We start from the raw sequence: 27,635 nt of genomic DNA, 5'->3' as shown, positions 1-27,635 counted from the left end.
AGGGCCAGGGTCCAGACCTGCGCTCACTGTCACCAGCCTGTTGTGCAGCCACGTTCCTCACACGCACTCTCCCAGCAGCCTTCTCAGGAATGTTCCACCTCACCCTCTTGGCCAGCAAGGGATCAGACTGGGACGTCCAGGGATTTGCTCCTGAGGGCAGGGGAGGGGGTGACCCTGAAGGCTGAGGTGAGGGAGGGGCACTAGCCAGGGTTGCTGGGGGGACTGGGCTCAAGGCTGCAGGGTAGCTACTGCGTGGCTGAAGACTGGTCCGTGTGAGGTCAGGATGGCAGCTTTGGGCCAAGGTCGGCCCAGGATTCTCTCAGGCCCTGGGATCAGCCCATGACATCTGGTCACTTCTACACAGGCACACACATCCTCTTCCTCCACAGGAGACTTCACCAGGGTTTGGAGGCAGCTCTGGGGAGCAAGGTTCAGTTTTCCCCATGCACACAGGTACACACATGCACACACATGCACACACATGCACTGCAGAGCACTCAAGCAAAATGCACGTCCAGCTAGAAGCAGGTTTCCTCCCCAAAACAGAAACTCTGTGGCTGCCCCATGCCACATACTGTGACCATGCAGTCCCCCGCACAAGCCACAGGCTCTCACAGGAGCCAGCCCCTCTGCCCGGTTTGGCATTACAGGTCATAGCATGCCTTCATAGTCCTGTGAGATGAGGAACAGAGGGGACTATGAAACTAAGCAAGGGTCAGTCTCTTAACCCACACCACCTGGGAGAACTGCATCTGGTAAATTCATAGCCACCCCACCCCACCCCTCACATTCTGTTAAGTGTTGCAGAGACACCCCCCACCACCGCCACCACCACCTTCATCCTACCTAGGGGCCTAGCACTTCATTTAACTATAAGAAACAGTAGATCACCTGGGCTGCCTCACACCCCTAGTACACTGTCCCAAACACCATCTCATTGGCTCTCACAGCCCCCCGAAAGGTAGGTATGCGACCTCCAATGTTTGGGAGACAGCGCTTTCTGAGCACTGGGGTGGGGGAGACAAGTAGATTTCAGACCCAACCACCTGATTCAGCCTGAGCTCTCCTCCCCAACAGGAACCCCAGAACCCAGCCCTCTGAGGGCACCTCTCAGTGCGCAAAGCCCTGGTGCCGTCACCAACCTGGCCACAAACCCTATCCGGGGTCTCCAGGTTGCAGGAGAACACCAGGACTGTAGTTTCTTGAGTGGGCACAGTGCCTATCCAGCCTGGCTCTTACAGAACACGCACGGCGTGCCAGATGGTTTGCCACTCACAGGTAACCCTGCCAAATAGGTGGCATCGCGCCTTCTGAAGGACAAGAAACTGTACTCAGAGAGGTGACATGCCCAAGGCCACCTAGCTTAAAAGTGGCATTGACAGGATTTGGGCTAAAGTCTGTCTACCCCGGAGCCATACCACTGTGGCTCCACACCTGGCCCCAAAAGGGACCAAGCACCCCTTCTTGCCTCCAAACACCATGTTTAACCACCCTGAGCCCCCGGCCCAGCCCCTTGACCCCTAAGCCACTAGAGCAGGACAAAGGCCAGACCCCTGTGTCCTCTCTGGGACCCAGAGCTGCGCAGACATCTTTCAGAGCCTTGGAGTGTGTCTGGTATTTTTCGTTTTGATTTCAGTAACGTTGTCATCGTTGCCGTGGCTGCGGCTGTTCTCGTGGCGTTGCGCCTGTCAGTCGTGTAGCTGTTGTGTTCGTTCTTCTCGCAACTTGTCTCGTTCTCTCCTCCGTTGCAGATTGAAGTAGTCAATACTTTCAAGAGCGGGGCCTCCTTTCAGGGGGCCCTGCGGAGACAGTCCTCCGTCACCAGCCAGAGCCAGGACGTAGCCAATCTCTCTAGCCCTAGTCGCGTGTCGTTGTCCAATGCTCTTTCCTCTCCGACCAGCCTTCCTCCTGCTGCAGCTGGGCGTGAGTGTGAATCCTACTGCCTCGGGCACCACCGACGCCAGCGCCGGGTGGGCAGGCGGGCAGGGGCCGGGGCACCAAGGACATGGGGGGCAGCCAGTTATGATTAGGGTCTGAGGGACCACAGTTGGTCAGGAGATCATAGCCTGTCATGGGGTGGCAGTCACTCGGTGGGCCAGGGTCGGCTGGGGTCAGGGTCAAGTGTTACCACCAGTCAGTCAGGGGGTCATGAGGATCACAAGTGGTCAAAAAGTCTGAGTCGGTCAAAGGATCATCATCAGTCAGGGAGGTTTCAGTGATCAAATATCTCAGTCCACTATAGGGTCACAGCAGCCAAGGGGAACAGTTGGCCAGGAGGCACAGGGTGTCCCAGTCTAGAATTATACTCAGCGAGCAAAAGCCTGGTCCATGAAGGCAGGCAAGGGTCAGAGTTGGCCAGGAGGTCACAGTCTGCAGTCAAAGTCAGGCAAAGGGTTACCATGGTCAAAGCCCTCAGTAGTCACAGTCAGAGCGGGGCCGAGCCAAGAGAGAGTTCAGTGTAGGTCAGAGATCATAGTCAGGCAGGGGTCCTAGGCCACCACAGAGATCATGGCCTGGAGGCCCCATACCCAGTGGTTCAGAACCATTTGCCCTCCCCCCTTGCACACCTAATAACATCAGCTGCCTACTCACGCTTTCCCCTGCATGCTGAAGGTCTAACCCCGTCCTGGAAGGGACGAGGCCCCTGAGCCATTCAGCTTGACCTCAGGTAGAAAACAGTGGGCCAAGCCTCACATTTGGCTGGGCGCCAGAAGGCCCTAAAGGATCTGGTCTAACCCTTGGTTTCTTGCCTTCTTTACATGAGAGGTAGCCTGGGACTCTGACCCCCTCCATCTTCACCCTCCTGCCAGCTCATCTCCTTACACCACCACCGTGACTGGGCCTCTCATCTCTGGCCTTGTCTAGATCTTTCTGAACTCCCGTGGCTTCAGGACCTGGAGGAAATAAGAAGTCTCTATTTACCAGCTGCCTCCCTTACCTTGTCTCTAGTTGGCCCCCTCCTAACTTCAAGGGAGCCCTAGTCTGGTCTTCTCAGATCTCCACAATGTGTTTGTTCACTTAGCCAGCCCTTGGACTTCTATGACAGGTAGACTCCAAGCCACATCTCTTGATACTTTATAAGGTGCCTTTACCCCTATCCAAACACAGAACACCCACAACACACATCCCAGCCACTGAGCTGGAGAGGACCTGTGTGCTGGGTGGGAACCATGTCATCTGAACCCTCTGACAGGAAGTGCAAGCCACAGAATGCCTGTTGATGGCATATGCTCATATCCCATGACCTTTCAGTAGATAGAGTCCTGCCAGGTATGCAAGATGATACCTGCATATCATCTTGTGCAGAAAAGGTGGTGGAGGAGTCTCTCCTTATTTATTCATTAGCACAGAAACACAGAGATGGTGAGGCCAGACTAGCCAAGGTGAAGTGGAGACACAGTTAAGCACTGGTGTCCGAGTCTCATTTCCAGAGGAACTGCCACTAGGAAATCACTACCAACCTTTCTCAGAGCAGGAAACACTTTGATTCCATCCTCTGCCCCTTCACACCAGAGAGCCCTCACCTTAGTGGGGGGGCCTCACTCATCTAGCCTACTTCTGCAATGCCTTAGCTTTTGCCTTGCTCAGTGCCACCACCTGTCTTGGAATGCAGTGACCAAAAGTGTTCTGGCCTGGAGAGCCGCTTGGGGAAAAAAATCCATTTCTTCAAGTTCCTGCCACCACTCCCAGTGACGCCTGCCTCCCTCTGGCTGGGTCTGACTGCCAGAAGTCTGGCTTCTGGGCGCATATCCGTTCTTTGTCTGATCTTGGTTCAGCCTCCTCCTTGAAGCAAGGCACTTTACACTGGCTGCAAAAGAGCCCGTGTGGCATTCCTGCCTCATAGCCTTTGAAAGTCTTTCCTTGGTTTAGCCCCTCATCTTGCTTTCACAGTCTAGAAGCAAGAGTTCAGTCACCTTGAACCTCGGAAATTTAATTCTCATCTTTTCTTCTATCATTTATAAAACAATTCAATAAGGCCCGGTCCTGTGACAATCAGTTCTTAGCACTTCTTCAGAGAAATGCCCATTTCTGCCGACCCTTTGCTTTTTATCTCTAAGCCAATTTCCTTCCAGGCCAGATTGATCCCCTTTATTCAATGGCAACCCCAACTTTGAAACAGCATTCGAAAAAAAGCCTATAGGCCTTGCCCATGACCCTTTATTCTCTCAGATGACCCAAAGGGACTGGTCAGGCACAGCTCCCTCACTCAACTACCACCTTGCCTCTCCCCCAGGAATCATGCCTCCTGAAGAATCTTGCATTCCTACCCTCTACTGTAGAATCCAGCCCATTATTCTAGGTCCCTTCATGGACACTTTTTTGGGTATATGGTCTCAAAAAGAGCCTTATTGTCCCCCTGTCTAAGGGTACTGGTTCCAAAAGGGATCACAGCCTCTAGTTTCAACACACACATTTTGACCAACACCATCACAATGCCAACTCTAAGTAAATGTCCCCTACTTCTTTCTCTGCTTAAATAGTCTCTGTAACAATGTCCCCTCTTCTGGTCTCCAAGGAACCTCAGGCCCTCCAGATCCCAGGCAGGCTCCCTTCAGAAGCCAACAGACTTTCTTCCTGGAAGGAGGTGCGAAGCAGGTGGCCAGGAAATAAGAGAAGAGGTTCCTGACTAGGCTAGATGAAGCAGTAGGCTACCTCCTACCCTCTCCGAGCAGGGTCTTTTCCTGGGGATTCTCTAGCAGAGAAGGGGAGCCATGTGCATGCTGAGTCGAAAATACCTGGGGTCTATGTGCCCTGAAAAGAGTCAAATCACTATCCCCTGGGCTATTAAGAGTTGGCCACAAAGACTGGAGGCAGAGCAGTATGTGCCTGGCTGACTTCTGACTCATGATATTGGGGCAAGGAACCCCCCACCATGTCACACACCCCTCGCTGGCACCACTGTGAGATGGAGGGCCCCCAGCAGACAGGGGTATCCAGGGACAGGACAGTCTGGTCAGACTGGCGTCTGGAATATTTAGGAGGAAACTGATCTATTCTCTGGATTTCTTCTTCTGACTTACTCAGAAATGAGTTTGGTTTTTTTTTTTCCCTCCAGAAACTTATTAAAACACCCCTAATGCCTTATACTTAAGCCTCACTCAACGTCTTGCCAAACAGTTCCCCGCATCCTTCACTTCCCATATGCCTCACAACTGAAATAAAAGAGGGAGGATCTGCCAATACATCCATTTAACTGAGAAGGACAGTGAGGCTCAGAGAAGTGGACTGACTTGGCCGAGATCACACAGCAAGTGAGGGGCAAGGGGTCTGACTGCAAAGTCCCTCATTTTTCCCACCACCCCACACTGCTTCCCACACAAGCCCACAGACCTGAAACCCACAGAGGTTGGATTTCCATTCTGAAACCAGTGCCCACATCCACAGCTTCATCCAGTGAAAAAGAGCCAGTCCTTCTGGGGTCCAGAGGCCAGAAGCTGTTTCTCCAAGTAAAACTCCACCAGCCTGGCAGGGACGGGGAGAAGGGCGCCTTCCACGGGTGATCAAGGACAAAATCGGCATTCAGCTCTTTGATCCAAGGCCTACCTGCCTCATTCCACAGTCCCTCTTCCTTATTCCCCTCAAATTCCTAACCCATCTCAAGCCACTTTTGTATTTAGCAAGTTTGTAGCAGGCCCTGTGTTCATCAGTGAAGATCCTGCTCCTTTAAACCAACCAGGCCACAAGCATCAGGTGCCTATCCCAGGACCGACCATTTGCTGGATGCCACATCTGCTAGATAGGGCCTCTCCTACTCCCATTTGCCCTTCAGACTCCTAGTTCTGAGGACTGCTAGGGCAAGGAGTGTGCATCTCTTAGGGGGAGGAACAAAGAGAAGGGAAAAAAGCTGGACCTCTCATTAGCGTTTTGGTAACTAGTTTAGTGCAGCCTTGGGTTGGCAAGAAAATGGCTTGCTTCTGTTGGTGGGGGGGGACCCTAGACCTCTCTGCTTTCTGAATATTCCATGTGTTTGTTTCCCTAGAGGGCTAGAGAACCCTGGACACAGAGTTCAGCAAGAGAGAGTGAAATTAAAAGAGGTTGTGAGTCTTTAACCTTGAGCCTGAAATGAATGTGAATCAATCCCAGACTCTTGGCTTCCTTGAAGCCGGGTAAACATTCGAGTATGTCAAACCATCCCAGACTGGGCCTCTGCATTTCCTCGAGCTTTCCCATGATAAGCACAAGCATCCTGCTCCCTTTGTGCTGATGAAACTAAAACACTTAAAGCCCCACAGGCAGGCCTTTCCGCTCTTTCCCCTCACCTCCATGCCCTAATGTGGTGCAAACCACAAAATCCCATCTTCAGGGTAGGCAGGAAGGGGAGATGGAAGAGCTTTTTTTTCTTCCCATATTTTTTTCCATTTCAGCCGCGGAGAGAACCGAAGTGGAGACTTGAGATGGCCGTGGCGAGGTGTCCCGAAAAGTCTTGTCCCCAAAGTCTTGTCCAGAGCAGTTCATTCTTTCTGTTGTCTCCATGCCAGGGGGGAGGGCAAGGGGCCTGCATCTCATTGTGTGTCATCCCCTCTGCGTTGTCAGTCACACGACAGGGACCTGCCACCATCCCTCCTCCTCCACCAGGCGCTCCGGCTGGCATCTTATTGCAGTTCAGCCTCAGAACATGCTGGGCATTAGACTGGGCAGTTACAATGATGATTAGTATTCCTAGTTTACAGATAAGAAAACTGAGGCCTGCAACACCTTTTTTATTGTCGTTTTTACTTAATTGAGGGTGCAATGGCCCACTTACCAGGAGATCAGAATATTGAATAATCTCTACAGAGCAACAAATAGGGAATCCAGGGAGAAAGAACTCTCAGGGCAACCAAAAGGCCGTCATGGAGTGCCAGCACTAATGCATAGTCCTGCTTGCTCTCACTCGGCTCCTGATGCCTCTTAGTTAAAGCATGATTCCACCAGGCAGAGTTTCCTAGAGTCCCCAGCCCCACAATACATAAGAAGGAAAGGGACAGAGGTGACAAGGAAAAGTCAGAACTAGTAAGTAACGGCTGACAGCAACAGAGAGCTTTGAAAAAATCATCAAAACTGTGGGATCTTATACAAGCTAAGAAGGATTCTGGACAAAGTTTGGTTCTTCTCTGTGTACTCTAAATTAAAAGGCAGAAGAGCGTTATGATGTGCTTTAGAAAGACTCCCCTCAGAAACAGTGAAAAAAACCATGAGCTATTCCACTTAAAACCATCGGCCACAGTCATCAAGAAAATTCATTTCCATGGACAGGGCTTTCCTCGCCAGCACCCCACCCACAAGCTGCCCCTCCATTTACTGAGAGATCCACAAATCCCGAGACTGCAAGGGTGTCATCCTGTCCTCTGCTCTTCACAGACCTGTGAGGTGGGGGCAGCCACCATTCTGCAGGGAAGACTATGCAGGGTGTCCTCGGCACCGCCTCCGCTGAGGTTCTGCCCCTTGGAGGCGCCAATGCCGCCTTATTCTCCCCTCGCCACTGGCTCTGCCCTGAGTTGGGGCTAGGTAGAGAGGAAGAGGCATCTTTGTCCAGAGTCCCCTCATCCCCTTGAGATGACGGTCACAGCTCCCTCTCCCAGAAGTCCAGAGAGACCCCTCTCTTCAAAATGGGGGCCCTCTTCCTCTGCATCCTGTGAGGCAGGACCGAGAGAGTGCACCTTACCCACTGTCAAGGTGCCTGAAATGGCAGAGCCAGGACTCGGAGTTGGATCTTCCTGACTCCAAGTCCAGTGCTCTTTCCACTACCTGGAGGGACACATTGTCCCACCCTTCTGTTCTTCTGAGAACCACAGGTTCTAACTGAGACACAGAAAATGAAAGAACTTGCTGTTTTGAGCTCCACACCCGCTTAGGACCCCACCTAGGGCTGGGTTTGGCCATCCGGTTCTGGCCTCATTTTTTGGTTTTGTGTTTTCAAAACACAAATAAATCAAATACCCCAGAAAATAAGGGACCCCAAAGCCAACTCTAATGACTGGCCAGGGCCTTGAGTCAATACTCGAGTGTTTACCTCCCAAATGCATGAAGGAAAGGAACGTTGGGTACAAACGACCTCCGTTCACATTGTCCAGGCTTCCAAGTGTAGCGTGTGTCTGTCTGTGTGTGCCGTGTGGTTCCTGACCCCCGCTGTGGCATGCCCCCCTCCCGAATGTCATCAGTCTGCCGGCTCCTTCGTGCTTTCTGGCTGCCTCTGCTCTGCACCCCAGAAAGCCCTGAGTTGGCTTTGGTTTGCTTTGCTGCCTTTGGTTTGATGTTCCTGTTCTCTGTGTGGCCCTCGTGTGTCTTCTCTCATCCTGGTTCATCCATCTGTCTCTCCTTTCTGTTCCTTTTCTGTTTATGACACGTTATCTGTTCCATGTGGTATGGTTTCTTAACTGCGTGTGTTTTTTTTAAGATTAATTTTTAAAAATAGCCTCTCCTCCTTCCTACTCTGTTCCCACCTGGCCCCACTCCCTTTCTGCATGGTAGAACCTGCTTTAAAGTTAACAAGGCTCAGTCTCTCCCTAGATCTGGGTGCCTGCTGAAGTGGACTATGCTTCCTCTGACCAGTTTCCCATCATCTCTTTGATGGGGCTTGATTCCTCCTGTCCTAATACTGTAGTTCTGACCAAAACTAAAGCAATGTTAAAAAAAAAAAAACCTCATGGATGCATATAACCTGAGCCCCCTCTTCCATTCTTCCCCCTCTTGTTCATGCTCATAACACCCAGCGACTGTGGATTCCAGCCACCTGCTGTGCCCTAACCCTTCTCCCACCTGCCCCTCCTCCGAGCCCCCCAGAGCTTGGCTCACTTGCGCGTGCGTGTGCGCGCACGCGCGCGCGCACACACACACACACACACACACCTGGGCTCTGCTTCTCACCCCTGCACTTCCCTTGCAGATCCGCGTCGTGAAGGCGTTCCGTAGCTCTCTCTATGAAGGTCTAGAAAAGCCTGAGTCTCGAACCTCCATCCATAATTTCATGGCTCATCCTGAATTCCGGATCGAAGATTCACAGCCCCACATCCCCCTCATTGACGACACCGACCTGGAAGAAGATGCGGCTCTCAAGCAGAACTCGAGCCCGCCGTCATCGCTCAACAAGAACAACAGCGCCATCGACAGCGGGATCAACCTGACGACCGACACAAGCAAATCAGCTACCTCTTCAAGTCCAGGGAGCCCCATCCACAGCCTGGAGACGTCGCTTTAGCTGAGGACCCCACCACCACCTCCCTCCTGGGCACCCACCCATCCAAGCACCCAACTCATCCAAGCAGCAACGAGCAACAGGAAACCAAATACTGGCGAGAAAAACCAACATTTCTACCCAACAGACCCTTTTTCTGGCTGCGATGCTGTTTGAACTCTTTTTCACTTTGAAGCAAGGGGCGGGATCTCCTCCAGGGGCTTAAGGGAGTGAGGGGTTTTCCCAGAACAAGCCCTTCCTGGCTCCCGCCCAAACATGGACCAGCCATGCACCTGCCCGGTCACCATGTCCCCTGCATGAATGTACTGTACACTTCCAGTCCTCCCCTTGTTTGGTTTTGGGGGATTGGGGAGGGGTTTTTTGTTTGTTTGTTTGTTTTCTTAGGCGGGAACTGCAAACAGACTCTTTTCTGAGACTATTTATCCAATCCACTGGTCTGTGAGTTTTTGAAATGCTTGCACAGCATGGTCTCAGTTGTATAGGTTAATTTAACAACTTTTTGAAATTGCAGAGCTTAACTCGCCTAGTAGATTTGCACCAATGGAACCGAAGAACTTCATAGACACAGGTTATATCCATTTCTTTATATCTATATCAACGTATACTTATCCAAGACTGTATACGTCCATATAGATAGGTAGATATATATATATATATATAAATATATATACATGGATATATAAAGTTTCTTTGCCGGCATGTTGCCTTGTTTCCGCTTAAATTGCTCTATTTTAACTTATTTATGTCCTAAAAGAAGAATGTAATTTGTTTACAAACCTGTAGATAATGTCTTTGGCTATTTGTATGGTTTAAGAACACTGGTGGCTGAGATGCTATAAAAACACTCAGCCCAACAGACACTTCCCTGGATTGCATCCTTAATGTTTTATGATAGCCATGCTCTGATTTTTGCCTGCTATTTCCGTTCAATAATGTTGCTACCACGGTAGGCCCAGGCAGAAGCCAAATGCTACCAAGTATCCATCCTGAGGGCTTTAACACCATGCTCTGTAGACAAAGGGAGAGGAGAGAGAAGGCTTCTTGGGCTTGGAGCGCTAACAGCCATTCTTGCCCAGGGAGGATGGGATCTGCAAAGCATTTGTTGAAAGATTTTTCTCTCAATGAAACTCGCTTGGGTTTACTAAGAGCATTTCAAAAAGAGGTTCTCTTTGGCACTGCCTGTATAGAGATTGAGGTAGTGTTGCAATATTATAAATGCGATTGTGTTGATTTTTTTTTAGTTAGTAATTTAGAGGTTTATTTCCTTATAAATTGCAGCATATGAGCTGTTGGTGTATTGGATGAGGATCATTATGGCTTGCTGCTTTTATTTTTATTTTTGAAGAAGAATAGCCTTTTTCTCTGCACTATTTAGATCCGAACGAACCTTATGATGTGTATATTGAGATGTATTCAGTGTGATTTTTAAACCAAATTGTCTTCCTGTAGTCGCAATATATACTGTAGCCTTTTAACAGTAAGTCTTGCTTTCCCAGACAGAAAGCCATTCTGAAACCCTACAGTATCACAGGTGAGAAAAGGAGGTTATTTTTCCCTCAAGACAATTACAGCACTAGTAATCCCACTTAATAAGAGCTTATTTAATTGTATGTCAGCCTCTTAACTGCTAAGCACTTTGTGGGTATCAGCTTTTTTCATAAAAGAACTTTTGTATTTAATACAAAGTTTGCTTTGAGACTTTTCAGCATACGATCTTTTTCCATAAACTTGTACAGTGCAAAAGACATTTTGAATACCATGATCGATGACGTCCCATGCTTCGAAGAAAACCAAACACTTTCTGCCTCGCTTGCGAAATCCATTCCTCATACTGACCATTCCCAAAGTTGCTCTGTGTCAGCCCAGCCTCTCCCTTCTCCAGGCCCAGAGAATTCTTCCACACAAGATGAGAGCCACTCGGGAAAAGAGCCATAGTCAGATGGGAGGGCCTACGTCTAGATGGCTGTGGAAAAACCTGAGGGTTTGGGATCCCAAGTCAGCCCATCCCACCTGGCAAAACCTTCCTGGAAGGAAGACTTTCTTTGCAAGAGTATCAACTGAATGCCATGAAGAAATATCTCTGAATATACCCAGCAGAAGAAACTGCATCCCCAAAGGGGTGACCAGCTCTCAGATATGCTTACTGGATTCCAATACACCGCCACCAAAAGCCAGCCCACTGCTCTCCTGCCTACTGAGAAAGGAAAGACCTGCACGTGTAAAACATGGGGCAGCCTTGGAACATAGTGTTTTTTGTAGTTTCCTTTCTCAAGGTTTTCCATCTCCCCACTTCCTTCTTTGTTCCAGTCTTATGTCCCTGACCTCATTCCATGACACCAGGAAAGCTCGCTTGCACACTACGCTCCCTGTTCATTTGGAGCCAGAATGCAAGGAAAGCAGGAAGGGTTTCCCTGAGTGGAGCCTAGCTCAGGGAGCAGGGAGCAATGGATGCTACTAAGAATACCCCCACATTAGTGTTGGCCTTTTCTTGTCAGGAATGATGGATGCTCACACACACACACAGACACCTTCACTCTCACACTTGCACACACATCTACACACACAGGAAATGATTGGTTTGTCAAAACTCACTGTAGTACATAAAGCTTGCACTCTGTGTCCTATATCTAGCAGCATGGGGTACGTTTGGCAGTTCACCCCATTAGGGGGTAAATAATTTATGACCATTCATCTGTTTTTATGAATTTTTTTATCTAGACAATAATTGTAAATAAAGAACTCACCATCTCTGTTCATTTAATACTATGCAATGGTTATGCTTTCAGTTGCTGAGTCTTACTCCTGCAGTGTGGTTCTGAAATGTCAGTGGCATTTTTTTAAAGGCAAAAAACAAAAGCTAATGGAATATAGTAAATATATATTCTGTAATGTATACTTTTTCTAGTTTGGGACAGCACCATCCACTTAGCTTCTTGTCTATCCCTTGGACAAGGGCTCCAGGAGAAGGTAGATTCATTCCTGAGGTCTAAGCTCACTGACTTGTTTCCCCCAACAGATGAAGGAGGAGCACGGGGCATATTAAATGGCCCCTGGGGCTGTAGAGTTGCCTCCAAAAGATGGGTCGGTAGGAAACTAAGGAGTTTCCTTTTTGCAACTCAGGCAGCGCTTTCCCTAACTCAGAAGCAGCCTTGATTGCTCCCACTAACCCCCTTGCCACCAGACATAGAGTTGACAAGAGAGAAAGTACCCTGCTTCTGAGATCAGACCAGTGACAATGACTGTACTGAGGCAAGGACTCAGGACCTGTCTCATCCTGAGTGTCCCAGTTCGTGAAAACCACTCTTTCCCCCACCATGTTGAAATGTCAACTTTACCATACACTGACAGCTGAGATAGACTTGGGTCTTCTCTGGAATTTCTCTTCTGTTCCCTTATCTGGGTGTCTCATCTGTCACCAGCCACACAATTTTCATTATTGTTGCTTTATGTAATGTTTCATTATGTGGTGGGATAAGTACCCTTCAGTCTTTTAAAAAAAAAAAAAATTTCCTGGTTATTCTCTCACATCAATTCTCCAAGTAAACTAAAATTTTGCCAAGTCCTCCACTCCCTGCACTCCTACCACTCTGTCATTCTTTGTGTAAATATCTTTCCACCATTTGAAGTACTGTCAAATCAGGGTCACTAAATAGAGTGTCCTGTAAGGAGAAACAAAAAGGGCATCCTGAATCTTAAGGGAAACCCAACATTCATCCCATCCTCTCACTTGTTCCCTAAGCCAAGGTGTAATCGAGAGGCCACTAACAAATCCTCTGCTCAATCGCAGTTTGGGACTCAGAGTCACCCATCTTGTTTGTGCTGGGGTGAACCCTTCATCTGCCCAGTCCAGATGAGAAAAGTGGTCTCTCTCAGACTGGAGCTACCAGAATGTGTAGCCCAGTTGTCTATATTTCTAATTCTCCTCATGGAGAAATGTTTATTCCTGTCTCCCTTTTCTGAACTGCTTTTTTGCTCTATATTCAAAGTTTTCAATGGTTATGTGATAGGTCCTTTGGGATGCAGCAATTTCTTGCCTGGACCTTCTCACCACCCTGGCTCCCCCTACCTGTTCTTGCTTGATTTACAGGAGGCTGTCAACCAGGTGCACTGTGACATGCCTCTCACCCAAAACTCTTTCCATAGTGTTCAATACCTCACCACTAGAAAATGGAGGGGTGCATTTCTTAAAGGCTTTTTAGTATTCCAGAGCCAAGGCCTAAATCTGACAACAGCAGAAAATCCCAAGGTCCTTTCCAAGTTCCAAAGCAAGCTCTCCTGATTCTGATGTAGAGACCCTATCTGCCCAAGTTGGGGAAGGGGGATCCCAGGCCCTGGGCATCAGCCATCACCCCCTTCACCAAAAAGATATTTGAGGCTGCTTTGGGATCGCCCTTCTCAGCCCCCAAAGTCTGTTTTGTAATACCTGTGGTGCTCTCCCTCTGGGCCTTTCCTCTCAGGGGGGGGCGCCACAATTTGGTAACTCTTGTGTGCACATATTTTATAACAGAGTAGTGAGGAAATGGTGCCGCCTCCAGCTTCCACAAGCTGCCCAGGATCTGGGGGCTCTGGGACAATCGGGGCTGGGAAGTGACTGTGCTCTTATTGTACACTCTTTATTTCTCTGTATCTCTGGCTTGTGCTTTTTTGTAATTAATGGGATTTGTCTGCCTTTTCAACCCTATACTGAGCAATAACAATAAATGCACACGTGGAAACGCAGACACGGTACACATCGCTAGGCCTTTTTCCACAGGAGAGCTGGGTCCCCACCCTCTGTGGATCAGAACTCAGGGGGAAATTGAGTCCCTTGCATGCAAAAGGCACTTTGTCCAAGGTTGCACAACTCAGTGGCTGGTCTGTCTTCTTCTAACAAGTCACACCTTTTGAACATCCACCGTTTTAGGAAGACAAGCTTAACCTGCTTTGAGTCATCAATCTCCCTTGAGGAACAGTTGACAGTCCCAGAGAGCAAGACTTTGGGAGAAAAGGCCTAAGGAGGAGGAGAAGGAATAGATTCAGGGACCAGAGGATCTAAAAGGTAGGGGCACAAATTGGGAAAAGCTAAGAATGGCCTGATTTTGGATCTGGTATTAATCAGAGGGAGGTGATGAAAGATAAGAACAAAGAATGTAGGTGGCATCTCCTACCGGGAAGGGGGCAGACAAAGGGGGAAGCCTGGCACTCTAAATCCCAATGTTGGTCTCAAGTTTGAGGGTTACTCATGCACACCATACAGGCGCGTGCACCCGCGCGTGCGTGCACACACACACAAAATTCCAGCACTTCTCAGGGAGAACTTATCCCCAGAGACCCAGCCAACTTCCAAACACAGTTTCACATCCAAGAGTCCATTTAATCCCAACATCGACTGTCAGAGTCAATATCATTGTAATTCCCACTTAACAGAAGAGGAGACAGCAGCTCAGAGAGGTGAAAAGTATGCCCACCTAGTAAACAGAAGATAGAGTACCAATGCCTAGCAGTCTTGATTTCAGAATTGGCACTCAAAACCTCCATTACAATGCCTTTCAGTCCCAACAGCAAATACCTTAATGAATAATATGGAGTTTCATTGCTTGTCCCAAATCCCCAGTCTCTCCAACTTCAATGCCTACACCAACAAATTCCTTTTTATAACAACTATGCCCCAAGCATTATATTGGTATTATATCTAATACACCGTTGTCCGCATTTTCCACTTGAAAGCAAGGTGCGAAGAGAAGGATGTGACCTTACGACCCAGAGGATCTGTGGTATAGGTGCAGATTCAAGGCCAGGGCCTGTCCCTTAAAGATCAGGAGACCCAAGAGCCCTGCCCCCTTTGTTCCCTGCTCTACCCTAAGCACCACCCCCTCATACCCTTGCAATATATCTCCATTTGAGGGAAATAAGGAATCTTTAAAGCTGGGGGGTAGGATGGGTTGCTGCCCAGAGGCATTCTGTAAGACCTCATTCCCCTCTCCACAGCTCTTTGATGGTCTAGGTCTATCACACTCTCTGAGCCTTAATTAACATCTCTCCAGTAGTGATCACCTCCAGCTAGGATTTTTCCCTCCAGTTTCAGGAGAAGAAACTGAGGGATTATGATTTACCCAAGGGGAGCCTAGATTCTACCCTACCTCACTCGACTTCTTAAATCCATGAAGGGCACAGGGCTGCCAGAACATGTGTGGCTGAGGGGAGACCCCAGACTCCGTCCAGCAGCACGGCATTCTCATTGTGCTTGTGAGAAGCCAGGAACCTAGGGGCTGGGTCTTGGGCTCTAACTGCAGGAGCATGGCTGAAATTTTTCCTTGCCCGAGGGATTTACCTGACAGTCCAGACACACAGGATCCCAGAACTGTGGGGGAAGGGCAATTTGGAGTCATGGGTCACATGACTTGGAGAGGCAGGGTGAAAGGGCTCAGTCTCTGCCCCTGGTCCCAACCTTGGGTCCTGAAGAGGGACCAACAACAACGAAGCACTAGGACACTCTACCAATACGCAAAAAATTGATTGTCCTTCAGTATTCATCGTAAGGCCAGACACACCCAGAACCGCAGGGAAACGGGTGAAAGTGTAGTTATGAATCTTTCACTAAGTGTAGTTATAAATCTTTCGGGAGTAGGGGTGAGGAGAAGGAGAAGGAGGGGTCAGGAAGGAAGATCCGCTGTAGCTTCATTCAGATACCGAAAGCTTGTGTGTCAAGGTCGCCATGGAAACGAGAGCCCACTGTGGGTCTCGCGAGTTCCTCACGGACATGGACGGGACCGCAGGAGGGCGTGGCGCAGCCGCTGAAAGGCGCGGAACCTTATTGCGAGCACAGCACGTTGCTGCCCGGAGGCTCCTGCACCACAACCCGACGGGGCAGGCGCCGGAAGTGAGCTGCCGAAGCGCCGCCAAGAGCTGCCACGTCCGAGCTTGAGAGCTGCTGCCACCGTCGCCGCAGCAGCCATGGTGAGTATCTGGGCCGGGGACGCCTACCGGGATTCCGGCCATGGTCGCGGACGTCACGGGCCCCTCGACCACGCTGAGGTTCAAGCCCCGGGCTGGAGCCGTACAGCTCCCTTCCACGGCTTCGAGGTTTGGGGGACTCCAGTCCTGGCTCTCAGGACCTTTCTCTGGGGGAGGCCGTGGAACCTCCCGGAACTCTGCGGGGCCGCGGTGCTGCCGCGCCTCCTGCACCTTTCCTTCTCTTCTCCCAACAGTTGAAAACAGAATCAAGAACATTATAAGAGCTGCTGTATCCTGAGTCCTTAACAAACATTGTTTATAATCTCATCCTGCTAACAGCCCTGTAACGTAGGTGCTGTTATCAACACTATATTTGAGGAAGCCTCTTGCCCAGCTGGTAAGTGGCAGAACTGAGATTCGAACTCTCGTAACCATTACTTTCTACCCGCCTACCACGTCTCCCAGCAGAGATGGGTGGAACTGTGGCTCGGGATAGCACCTCGAAGTATGATGGGCACTTGAGGAAAGTGAAAGAAAGTTGAGCTGAATGAGTCTTTGAGGGCAGAGGCCCAGTTTTTTAAATTTCTGTAGAAGCAACAGTATACATTTACTCCATACTTACGCATCGAGTGAATGACTGACTGGCCGAATGGGAACTAGTGGATAAAAAGCATTTGGTCTGAGCCTGGCACAGAGTGGGGGTTCAGTAAACCAGTGCTCTCAGGAATATGCATGAATATGGAGTTTTGAGGAAACGGATGAACCCAGACAGAGTTTGGTTCTTGCATTACGTGAAGGCTCTGTTTTAAATAACTCATTTCTTGGTCCGATTCTCACCTGCTGGGTAGAATTGGCATCTTTTATGCTCCGACAGCTGTCTAAGTGAATTGTTAACTCATTAACTGATTCTAAAGAGCTGAATTCTTTTGAGGGCTGCCACTTACTGCTTAACAAGGATCAGACGACTTGAGGTGCTTGGGAGGAAGGACATTTTTTAAAGAGGTTTAAATTTTTTTTAAAAAAGGCACTTGTTAGAAACATGGTTTGTCAATCCTGGCTGGCAGGTGAGAGTTGTTAAAAAAGAAATGCTTGCTATCGCTAAGGTCCTTTGACGACCTTGTACGAAACTACCAGAAAGCTCTTCCTGACTTTATTTGGCCCTCAGCCATTGATTTAGTGAATTCCGTGGAACAACTACTTTATATTCTAAATAGGCAACCTGGTGAAGTAGGAAGCTTTGTGAGCTGGGAGTTAGTAGGTGAAACTCTTTTCCCAGCTTCACCTTTAACTAGCTCTGTAACTTTAGCAAGTGCTTTATCTCCTCTGGGCTTCTTCGGTTCCTTAGTTTATTACACAGCTCTGCCCTTCATTCATCCCAGTGCACACGTAAAAACACTTTGTAACCTGAACAACTTGGCCTGCATTGGAGAATTTTTCTTCCTTGCTTTTATAGACCTTAGTGTCCTATTTTTTAGAGAGTCTAGAATTTGATGAGAGAACCTGTGCTTACTTGATGTGTACCTTTTAAACTGCTTAACAGCCATCCTCTTCCAATGTCTGCCTTTCTGAAAAGTCAAGTTAAACTTTATACCTGCAGGGCTTGTACTGGAAAAAGATGAAATGGGAGAGATGGTAAGAAATACCAGTTCCAAACTCAAAACTTTTCAGTCCCTTTTCTATCCCACAAATTTTAAGAGAATAGTGGTTGAGCAAAGTCAAACTGTTTGTTTTTGTTCATTTGCTTCTTCATTCAGCAAATAGTTACTGAGTTCCTTATGGTTGCAAAGCACAATGCTGGGTGATTTGAGAGGATTCAAAACTGCAGCTGACACAGACCCTAGGTCCAGGGAGCACACCTTCTAGTTAGAAGAAACTGCGTTAATTGTTCTAGACGTTTAAGTACTGAAGATATTCAAAGGAGTATAGCCAGTTGTGGGATCTGGGAATCTTCAACAAAGGGGACATAATTTGAGCTGGACCTCAAAGAATGGGTAGCAAGTGATGGCAGCTGTGTTATAGTCCTACAAGCTGCTCACCCCTGGATCCTAGTAGATGATAGTCTAGGATCTGTCACAGATTGTGGACCAAGAAGCAACCTCAAGAGAAACTTGAGTCAATTCTCCGAGTCTTCAGTATTAACCCCATTACACAAAAAACTTCCTGAAACACCTGAGGCTCTGTCATCCAGTCATAACTCTCTCAAGGTCCTCTTCACCCTTAAAGGTAGCCAGGACTGCTTGTCATCTCTCCTCTTTGCTTATGTCATGCCCTCTGCTTGGATGGTACTTTTTTTCCCTGTGCCACCTGGCAAATTCCTCATCATCTAAGCCCCACTTCACATCCAGCACCAACAGCCCTGCAGGCTACTGTAGCACATGTAAACCACCATTAAAGTATTTCTGTTGTGGACAAGCTTACCAAGGGCAAGAAGTACTTATTTGTGGTACAGTGCTTAACAAAAAGAAGATAACTATGAGTGGATAAATGAACAAATGTAGTCAAGAACTTTAGAAATGATCAGTGAATTTAACAAGATGATTGCATTCTAACTTCCATCAGTTCATTTACCAATGATATCTTTGGTTCTAGGTGTCAGTAATTAACACTGTGGACACTTCACACGAGGACATGATTGTAAGTATTCCTTTAGCCCTCCCTTATGGGCTGTGGACATGGGCATTTCTGTGGGAGGGAAACATTTCTCTTTATTATTTATGAATCCAGTGTGGCTTTGCAGCCTTTGCCACTCAGACTATAGCCTCAGGGTTATGGTCAGTCTTCCAGCAATACCCTCTCAGTTAGCAGGGCTATAGCAGTCTGATCACTCTAGTGGGAGGAACCTGGAAATGGTTTATAGCTCAAGGCTCTCAGTCTTCTGACCAACAAAATAACCTGCTCTGGGCTGGAGCCTGAGTAGATACCAAGGTTTGACAACAGTCTTCCCACCTGTCTTCCTCTTGCTGCCACTTCTTAGCCTCATTGGAAAGGGGGTTAAATGAAGAGAGACTAGGAAGATGACTCAGAATGAAGGCAGACTTAGCAAAAGCTTAAGGCAGAGCCAGGTGGAACTACCACAAAGGCCCAGACAAGGCTCTTTGAACCCGAAGTCATTAACTCAGGCTATTTCCTGAGAAGTAAACACAGGACTCAGTATAAGAGGACAGGGCTGTGGGAGAAGGTCCAGAAGTTAAAGTCTCCCACAGCAAAGATACAGACTGCTTCATACAGGACCTAGCAATCTAAGCAGCCTTTGAGCAGGATGCAGGTCAGTCAGCTTTCAGCATGTCGTCTCAGGTTCCTGCCCACCATTGGTTGCTTTGGGGCTTCTGAGAGGTTGTCTGGTCTTGGAGTTGTATATGTTACTGTGATTGCAGCCATGTGTCATCACTTCCTTGGAGATAGTATGGCACCATGGATAAGAAGATCCAGTCTGAGACTCCCTATCCTGTCTCCAAACTCTTCTGAGCCAGCCTTGATTTCCTCACAGTTAAAATAGAAAAAAATAATGGATGTGCTACCTACATATATAGGTTCAATTTTAGGAACAGATAAGGCAAAATACTAATGACTAACGTCTGCATGCTAAGTATCAGATCCCCTGCTAAATAAATTCTTTCAGTGTCTCATTTAACCTGCATTACAACCCTTGAAGCAGATGAGCCACATTTAAAGATAAAGAAACTGAGATTCAGAGAGACTAGGCAATTTTTCCATGGTTGCACAACACATAAGCTGAGGAGATAGGACTTAAATCTATTAGGTGCTGTGCCCTGCCTCCTCCCAAAGTGTGTGAAAGCACTCTGCAGGAGAAGTGCTTCAGAAATACATTTTCAGAGAAGATCTGTCTTAACACCTGCACTGCCTTCCAGGAAGCCAAAACCTGGAATAGTGGGGAGGGTTGACTTCCAAAGAAGAATCAGGATGTTTTCCTTAGGGAGAGAGGCAAGGAAAGAATGTTAAGGCAGAGGGAATGATTGCTTCCATTGAAAGGGTGTAATTGCCTCTGATGACCACAAGAGTGATGGCTAATAGTTATTAAAACCCCCAAAGTGGGATAGCTGAAGAAAGTGCCATTTGTTGGAATAGGCAGGGCCAGCAAACAGGAGAGACCAGTATGTTCTGCGTTCAGCGGGGCAGCAGTCATAGTGGCTCAGATGAGCCATAGCCCCCGATGGGACAAGGAGCTCTGGGCAGGGGCCAGCCCTAGGTGTGGATGGCCAGTCAGCATTGAGGAAGTTGACTCAGTGGTGGGACCAGTTACATTTAAGGCATGGATGGAAAGTCTGGAGTGCTGGACACTACTAGGAAAAAGGTTAAGTAGAAACCAAGGAACAAAAGTTCACAAAAGATCCAGGGCAAGGGGTGAAGGGAGGAGCCCAATGTCTGAATGGAACCCTGTGTCTAGGCCAGATGTGCAACATGGAGGACCTGATTCATGCCTTTATTATCCCAGGTTCTAGGGCTGAGCTAAACCTAGGTATCTTCCCCAGTAGCCCACAGAGCCTCAGAACACAGTGGGGCCTGAGGAAGAGGAGGAAGGCTAAGCCAGCTTTTCTTATATCTACCCTGCAGAACGGAGTGGGAAATGACTTCCCCATGTATATAAAGAGTCTAAAAGTAGCTGGGTATGCTTTGTCTTGTCTCTTTCAAGCGATATTACCCATCAGAGAAGTGAGAATGTTGACATGCTAGTTTCCTGCCTGATAGTGATGATTCTTTGAGGTTAGATTAATTTTAGGGAGATTCTGATCCAAACTAGATTCTGTGTTCTGGTGACTCTGCTCGTCCCACCCCCCTCCCAGCCTGCAGACTTCCCGAGCTATTGTTCTCCCTTTGCAGCACGATGCCCAGATGGACTACTATGGCACCCGCCTGGCAACCTGCTCATCAGACAGATCTGTCAAAATCTTTGATGTACGCAACGGCGGGCAGATCCTCATTGCAGACCTCAGAGGGTAAGTGCAGCAATCCCTGGGCGAGGTCTCAGAGAATGGTTGGGCTTTTCAGGCATGGCAGGAAAGCCTGAGAGCCAGATCAGAGCAGCCCCACAATGCAGTTAGCAATGAGGACACCCTGGTGCCAGCCAACCTGCTGCCCTCAGCAGGTATCCTGGGCTAATGGACCCAGGGGTAACTTCCAGCTCTGCCCCCAGATACCCACTAGAAGACTTTGGACAAGAGAGTCATTTTATCTCTGGGAGCTTTCACCTGCTCACCCTCAAAACGGGCTGGTGCTGCCTGCTCCCAGGTAGAGCCTGCTCCCAACAAGCCTTAGAATAATGTTAATGTAAGAATATAATGGTAATTATATAAATACCATAACTCTGCCTGTTTTCCCATTGCAGGTATTTATGAGTGTTTGATTTATCCTCCCTCCCTACTGAGATTCTTGAGATCATAGCTATCATTTTTATGGTCACATCTCTATTGCTTTTCCTTAGTTCACTGCCTTTCAAATAAATGGGAGTTCTTAACCTGGTTCCATGAATCTCCAAGAGTTCTGTGGATAGAATTCAAGGATTGGTGAACTGGGGCAATAGAGAAAAGTCATATCTTTATTTTCAGTGACTGATACTTAGCATTTCCTTCAATTATGGTTATAGGGCTGGGGCCACAGTAGTATCTTAACTTTATATATTTTATCCATTATTCTAAGAAGGGACCATAACCTCTGCCAGGCTATACAGGGAGATTAAGACCCACCGACAAGTAGGTGCTCAATACATGTTAGTTAACTGAATTAAAGAAGACAACTAAGTCAGTAGCCATTTGGGGAGACAGGCCTATAAGTTCCCCTTTTCCTAAGTGTCAAGAATCCAATGACAGAACAGCCAAATAGCACTTTCCTTGTGTAATAGCCTCTGACTGCGCAGAGAGCTGCTAGGGTGAGACCTGGCTGCAGCACTGGCAGAGGCACTCACATCACCTGGCACTCAATCCTTTCTGCTCTGTGTTTTATGATTGAGAGACATAAAAAATTGAAGCGATAGAGGAGAGTAAAAAAAAAATTAGCATAGATAATAGAGGCTTTGTTTACCCCTCTCCCTACCAAAGCAAAGTTGCGGCAGAAACACAGAACAAACAGCAAGAAATATCGCCTAGGATCTAGATGAATAAGCCCTACAACTAGGGAGAGAAATAAATACACCCTGCAATGGGAGGAGGTAGGACTGGTGGGGACACGAGGCTGCCCAGTCCCAAGTAGCTGAATGGGACAGATACTAAGGGAGCTGGCAGCTGCAAACACTTCTTAAAGGTACAGTACCCACAAGTGGACTTTCGCAGTGAAAGACTTGCTTGCTCTGAGCACCAGTGCCAGGTCAGCTGTGTAAGAGGCACCAGGGACTTACAAGGGAACACTGAGTTGTGGGAGTGAGGGCCAGAGGTGAGACTCTCTCCCAGCTGTAGTGCCAGCAGTATCCATTGTTCCTCTGTTGAGCCCTCCCCACTTCCAATGTGCAGACACAGCTCCACCATAGCTGAGATGTCATCAAACTAGATGACAAAGATCACTCTGCCCAGAGGATTCCCTAAAACTCCTTCTGTCCCAGTTCACGGCCCCACCCAAACCATATCTAGTTATGTCCTCGAGGCTGAGCCTAGTGCTCCTTGCTGAGCAGTGCCAAGACTCACACTGGTGGCTGCTGGCCTCGGTTTCTGGCATGGCCTCTTGAGGTAACTGTAAGCACAGAATCTGTGGATTGCTTGCTGAATCTTAACAGGTGGCCCCGGCTGGGGCTAAACTTGGCCTGTAGCTGGACCCCTCTCAGGACTGTGCCACCGGACACATACTACACAAAGTCACACTAGTAAGACCAAGAGACTTAGGAGCTTTGTTTATACATGGAAACAGATGTCAAAGGCAGCCAAAATGGGAAGACAAAAAGCAGAAACCATATGAGAGAACAGAACAGAGATCCAGGAATAATGGAGTCAAGCAATCTAACAGATACACAGTTCAAAACACTGGTTGTAAAGATGCTCATTGAACTTAAGGAAAGCGTAGTTGAATTCACTAATAACTGAAAGAGAAAAAACATGAAAATGGAAATGGAAATTATAAAAGGGAACCAGTCGGAAATGAAGAATATACTATCTGAAAAGAAGAGTATACTAGATGGAATAAACAGAGTGGGTAAAGAAGAGGATCGAACCACCAGTATAGAGGATGGGGGAAGCCAAGGACACTCAGTCAGAATGACAAAAAAGCCAAGACTATAATAATTTAAGGAGCTTATGGGACACTTTAAAAATATCTGTGTCATAGGGGTACCTGAAGGAAAGACATCGAAGCGCTATTTAAAGAAATAATGATGGGAAATTTCCCTCACCTGCTGAAGGAAATCGACATACAACCCCAGGTAGTTCAGAGAGTCCCAAGAAAAAGGAATCCACAGAGGCCCACACCAAGGCACATCATAATTAAAATGCCAAAGGTTAAATACAAAGAGAGAATCTTAAAAGCAGCAAGAGAAAAGCAGTTACCTACCAGGGAGCACTCATAAAACTGGCAGCTGAATGCTTAAGAACCTATGCAGGACTGAACAGCGTGGCACAAAATATTTGACGTGATGAAAACCCAGGATCTACCACGAAAAATACTTTATCCAGCAAAGTTGCTATTTAGAGTCAAAGGACAGAGAGCTTCCCAGACAAAAAGAAGCTAAAGGAATTTATCAACACCAAGTCAATATTCCAGGAAATGTTGGAGGGACCTCTTTAAGAAGAAAAAACTTGTATCAAAAACAATAAAGAATGGTAATAACTACATTCCTATCAACAAGTACCTCAAATGGAAAAGAATTAAATGTTCCAACCAAAAGATAAGGTGGCTGAATGGATAAGAAAACAAGACCCCTACATATGCTGCCTACAAGAGATTCGCTTCAGATTAAAAGATAGCCTAAAAGGAAAAAGATATTGGAATGGAAAAAGAGATGGAAAAAGATATTGCCTTGATGGGCATAGAGAGGATTGCGCTGAATGAAATGGGTTGGATAGAGAAAGACAAGTATTGCACGATTTCATGTACATGTGGAATCTAGAGAACAAAATAACAAAAGCAGAAGTAACTCATAGATAAGAGAATATATTGAGGGCTACTTAAGGGTGGGGGAGATGTGGAGGATAGCAAAAATAAGGCCAAGAGATTAAAAGGTACAAATGGATAGCTGCAGAATAGACATGGAGATGTAGAATGTAGCTTGGGGTAGATGGTTAATATGTAAGGGAAGAGGGGTACTAGATTCAGCGGGGTGATCACTTTGCAAGTTATGTGGATCTCTGATCACGAGGCTATACAACTGAAACTGGTATATTATTGTATGCCAACTATAATCGAAAAAAAAATTCGAATTGTACAATGTAAATACAGCAACTGATGGTTATATTTCAATAAAGCCAGGAAAAAAATTGAAGGGATAAATTCACATCCCTATTCTTGTTTGTCTTGGTTAAATCTGTGCTAGGTGTAGGACATTTGAGTCTACTGAGAGTTTCATTAGCAGCTCCTTTGTTGGGCCTGGGAATGTCCTGCTGTCCCAGCCAGAAGGAGGAAGAGACTCTGAGTGCTGCAGCCTGGTACCAAGCACTGTTCTAAGCTCTGCATGAGTTATCACAAATATTTTCCCTCTTGACCACCTTATGAAAGAAACCTTGATGGTATCTCCATAAAGAGACAAAGCCATAAGGAATATGGTCCTTGCTTCAAGTAAAGCAGCTGGAGAATGGGGGGTGGGTGTGAAAGAATCTCTAAGCTGAGCTACCGCTCATATGCTGGGTGCCCATCCTTCCCTGAACTGAGAGACAGCCCCAGTATCACGCCCAGTACAGGGTTCATGCCCAGACAATACTTAGCATGTATGAATGGATAAAGATCAGAAGAGAAGAGCGAGAGATATCTTTTGAACAAATTAAAAGAGTAGTGGAAAATATCAAAATGAAATAGATACTGCCTTCTCAAGGAGTTTACCATCTGGAAGGATAAATACCAATTCACTCTACCGATACCAAGCACTTGTGGGTGCAAATCCTAGATGGATGGGTGACTGCTGATGACGGTAGATATAGGTGGTGCTGGCTGCAATATGGGGCATGTAAGGGTTCTACCAGTTTGGGATAGAGGCTAACTTAGCATCTTGACTTGCAAAGCCTCTCTGACCTCTTGGCCTCAAGGTCCTTACTATCCAATTAAGTCCCTTTTAGCAGTGACAGTCTGGCTGTCCATTTTGAAATTCTTAGGCAGTTCTGCCCTGAGACGTTGTCTCTGCCTACCAAGGAAGCCATTCAGTTCTCTCCAAAGTAATGGCCGGCAGAGCACTGAGGGTTCCTCTAGCCCATCTGAGCAGCCTCTGACCCTCGCCTTTTGCAGTCATGAGGGTCCTGTGTGGCAAGTGGCCTGGGCCCACCCAATGTATGGCAATATCCTGGCATCCTGCTCCTATGACCGGAAAGTCATTATCTGGAAAGAGGAAAACGGCACCTGGGAGAAGACTCATGAGCACACGGGACACGACTCCTCAGGTACATGAGTGTGGCAGGAGAAAGTGGGTAGGGGGGCCCTTGGGTGAGAATGACCTCTGTCTTGGCTAATGCTCTGGTTCTTTTCCCCTTGTGAAGCTTCTTGTTTGTCCCTTGGGCTTTGGTTGGCTTTTTTGCTAGTCTGTCCACAGAGGAGTTAAGGCCCTAAGACCTAAAGCCAGTCCAAAGCAAAATGAGAAAAAGGGAAACAATACAATTTTGTTTTTTTAAGATTTATTCATTTTAAGTACTGGCCTTCATTCTCAGATTGTTGTCTAGCCTACTTTTTCTTAAGATAGATATTTATGAAATAATGTTAGTAGGTGATTGGTTTTTTGAATCTCTTTAATTGACAAAGTTACAACTTCTACCTAGTGATCCCTGCATTTTTTTTTTCAAGAAATGTATTAAAATGGTAAATCTGGAAAAACAGTCTGTTCACTGTGCCTTCCTCCTCCTGCAGTAAACTCTGTGTGCTGGGCCCCCCATGACTATGGTCTGATCCTGGCCTGTGGGAGCTCGGATGGTGCCATCTCCCTGCTGACCTACACCGGGGAGGGCCAGTGGGAAGTAAAGAAGATCAACAATGCTCACACTGTAAGTCCAGACCCTGCCTGCATGTAGAGGGTAGCTCTGCCGACTTGCCAGGTCTCTCCTATAGATTCCCTAGAGTGGGACAGGAGTAGTGTTGCTGCTGTGCAGTGGACCAGGGGAGGGGCTGCTGACCAGACATGCATGGTAGAGCAGCTTTGAGCATCTTTGCTCTGATACCAGATAGAGGCCGCATCCAGGGAGGCCAGGCTGCACCAATCTCGTTCAGCCCTGGGCAGGGGTTAACACTGGTTCCTCTTCATAAGCTGCTAAGTTGAGGAGGACCAGGGCATTGGCAGGGTGGCAGCAGTAGCCTGCCTACCTACCTGCCACCTTTGCTATGAATGCCTCAATTGACATTGCTTTGTGGTGATCATTGTGACCCCGTAGAAGTAAATATGATTTTAAGAAGCATCATAGGAATTTAGTTTCTTGTTCTTCTCTCATCGGACATTAAAGTTGAAACAGTTCAGAAAGCACTGGAGGCAGTGGAGGAAAAACTCATTTCTTCAGCTCCTACTGTGTGTCGTGTAATCCTCACAAATGCTTGTGAAGGCTAAAAAAAATTAACAAATTTACATATTTGCAAGGTAAGCAGTCCTAGTCCCATTTTTTTTGAGGCAAATGAGGCTCAGGAAAAGTACGTGATTTAGAGAAGGCACTGTGCCAGAGTTAGAATCCTAGAATCTGTGTGTCTTCTCTCTACACAGCAGTTCTGGCTTTGATGGCCTCAAATACTTCTGAAATCTACCCAGATGGAAACTCAAAGTCAGTCTCCCCCAATTCAGGGGATCCACAGTCTGCCCAGCCCTCAAGGCCCCAGGTGCCTGTCTTAGTGTCTTGTTACTTGGGACCTTGTCATCCTCTTCTTCTGACCAAATTGTAAAAATGAATAGTCTGAGAGGCTTCTAGCAAGATGGTGGGGAGTAGCATCATAATTTTTCATTCTTTCCACATCTGTGCATAAAACCAGCAGAACAACTAGGTAGCAAAAACATAATAACCTCATAAACAACTCTTAGAACAAAACTGGATAACAAGGTATTTCCACAGACCCCTAAAATACAGGTGGAGAGGACTGAACCACCAACAGCCCCAAGACTGCATGATATTGGTATCTGAGCAGGAGGCAGAAGGAAGGAGTGGGGTGCCTTCTAACAAACCTAAGAAGAGGAGTACCCCCAAAATCGCCAGCAAGTATTCACTACAAAGCATAGCTAGCCAGTTTGAGAATAGCAACTGAAACTGGAAGTTGTTTTGTTTTTGTTTTTAAGTTTTCTTTAAAGTAAGATGGAATTCACAGACCATAAAATTCACCTTTTTTAAAGTATGCAGTCCTATAGATTTTAGTATATAGTAAGTCTTCACTTAACATTGTTGATAGGTTCTTGGAAACCATCTTTAAGCAAAACTTCATA

At 47.3% G+C, this 27,635-nt stretch overlaps 2 protein-coding genes across 16 annotated transcripts in view; both read left to right on the top strand.

Moving 5' to 3' along the window:
- ATP2B2 (ATPase plasma membrane Ca2+ transporting 2) overlaps positions 1-12,667 on the top strand; it is a 359,406-nt gene extending 346,739 nt beyond the window's left edge. For 8 of the 13 annotated variants that reach the window (XM_016121355.2, XM_016121357.2, XM_016121354.2 and 5 more), the window contains one exon: positions 8,867-12,667. In XM_016121355.2, the coding sequence (XP_015976841.1) occupies positions 8,867-9,178 (312 nt within the window). In that variant the 3' untranslated portion in view covers positions 9,179-12,667. The other 5 variants (XM_016121360.2, XM_036218866.1, XM_036218863.1 and 2 more) reach the window with 5 other exon arrangements.
- A 3,301-nt stretch (positions 12,668-15,968) lies between these two features.
- Positions 15,969-27,635, top strand: part of SEC13 (SEC13 homolog, nuclear pore and COPII coat complex component) — a 39,225-nt gene continuing 27,558 nt past the window's right edge. Inside the window, exons 1-5 of one of the 3 annotated variants that reach the window (XM_016121369.2) lie at positions 15,969-16,111; positions 18,698-18,742; positions 20,948-21,063; positions 25,478-25,629; positions 26,090-26,223. In XM_016121369.2, coding sequence (XP_015976855.1) covers positions 16,109-16,111; positions 18,698-18,742; positions 20,948-21,063; positions 25,478-25,629; positions 26,090-26,223 — 450 coding nt within the window. In that variant the 5' untranslated portion in view covers positions 15,969-16,108. Of the gene's footprint in view, positions 16,112-16,373; positions 16,506-18,697; positions 18,743-20,947; positions 21,064-25,477; positions 25,630-26,089; positions 26,224-27,635 lie in introns of those variants that run through there. The other 2 variants (XM_016121367.2, XM_016121368.2) reach the window with 2 other exon arrangements.

This window comes from Rousettus aegyptiacus, unplaced genomic scaffold (genome assembly GCF_014176215.1).
Source record: "Rousettus aegyptiacus isolate mRouAeg1 unplaced genomic scaffold, mRouAeg1.p scaffold_m13_p_4, whole genome shotgun sequence".
In the NCBI taxonomy this organism is placed as follows: domain Eukaryota; kingdom Metazoa; phylum Chordata; class Mammalia; order Chiroptera; family Pteropodidae; genus Rousettus; species Rousettus aegyptiacus.
The sequence above is the reverse complement of the archived record's forward strand: the minus strand, read 5'-3'. Positions and strand labels throughout refer to the sequence as shown.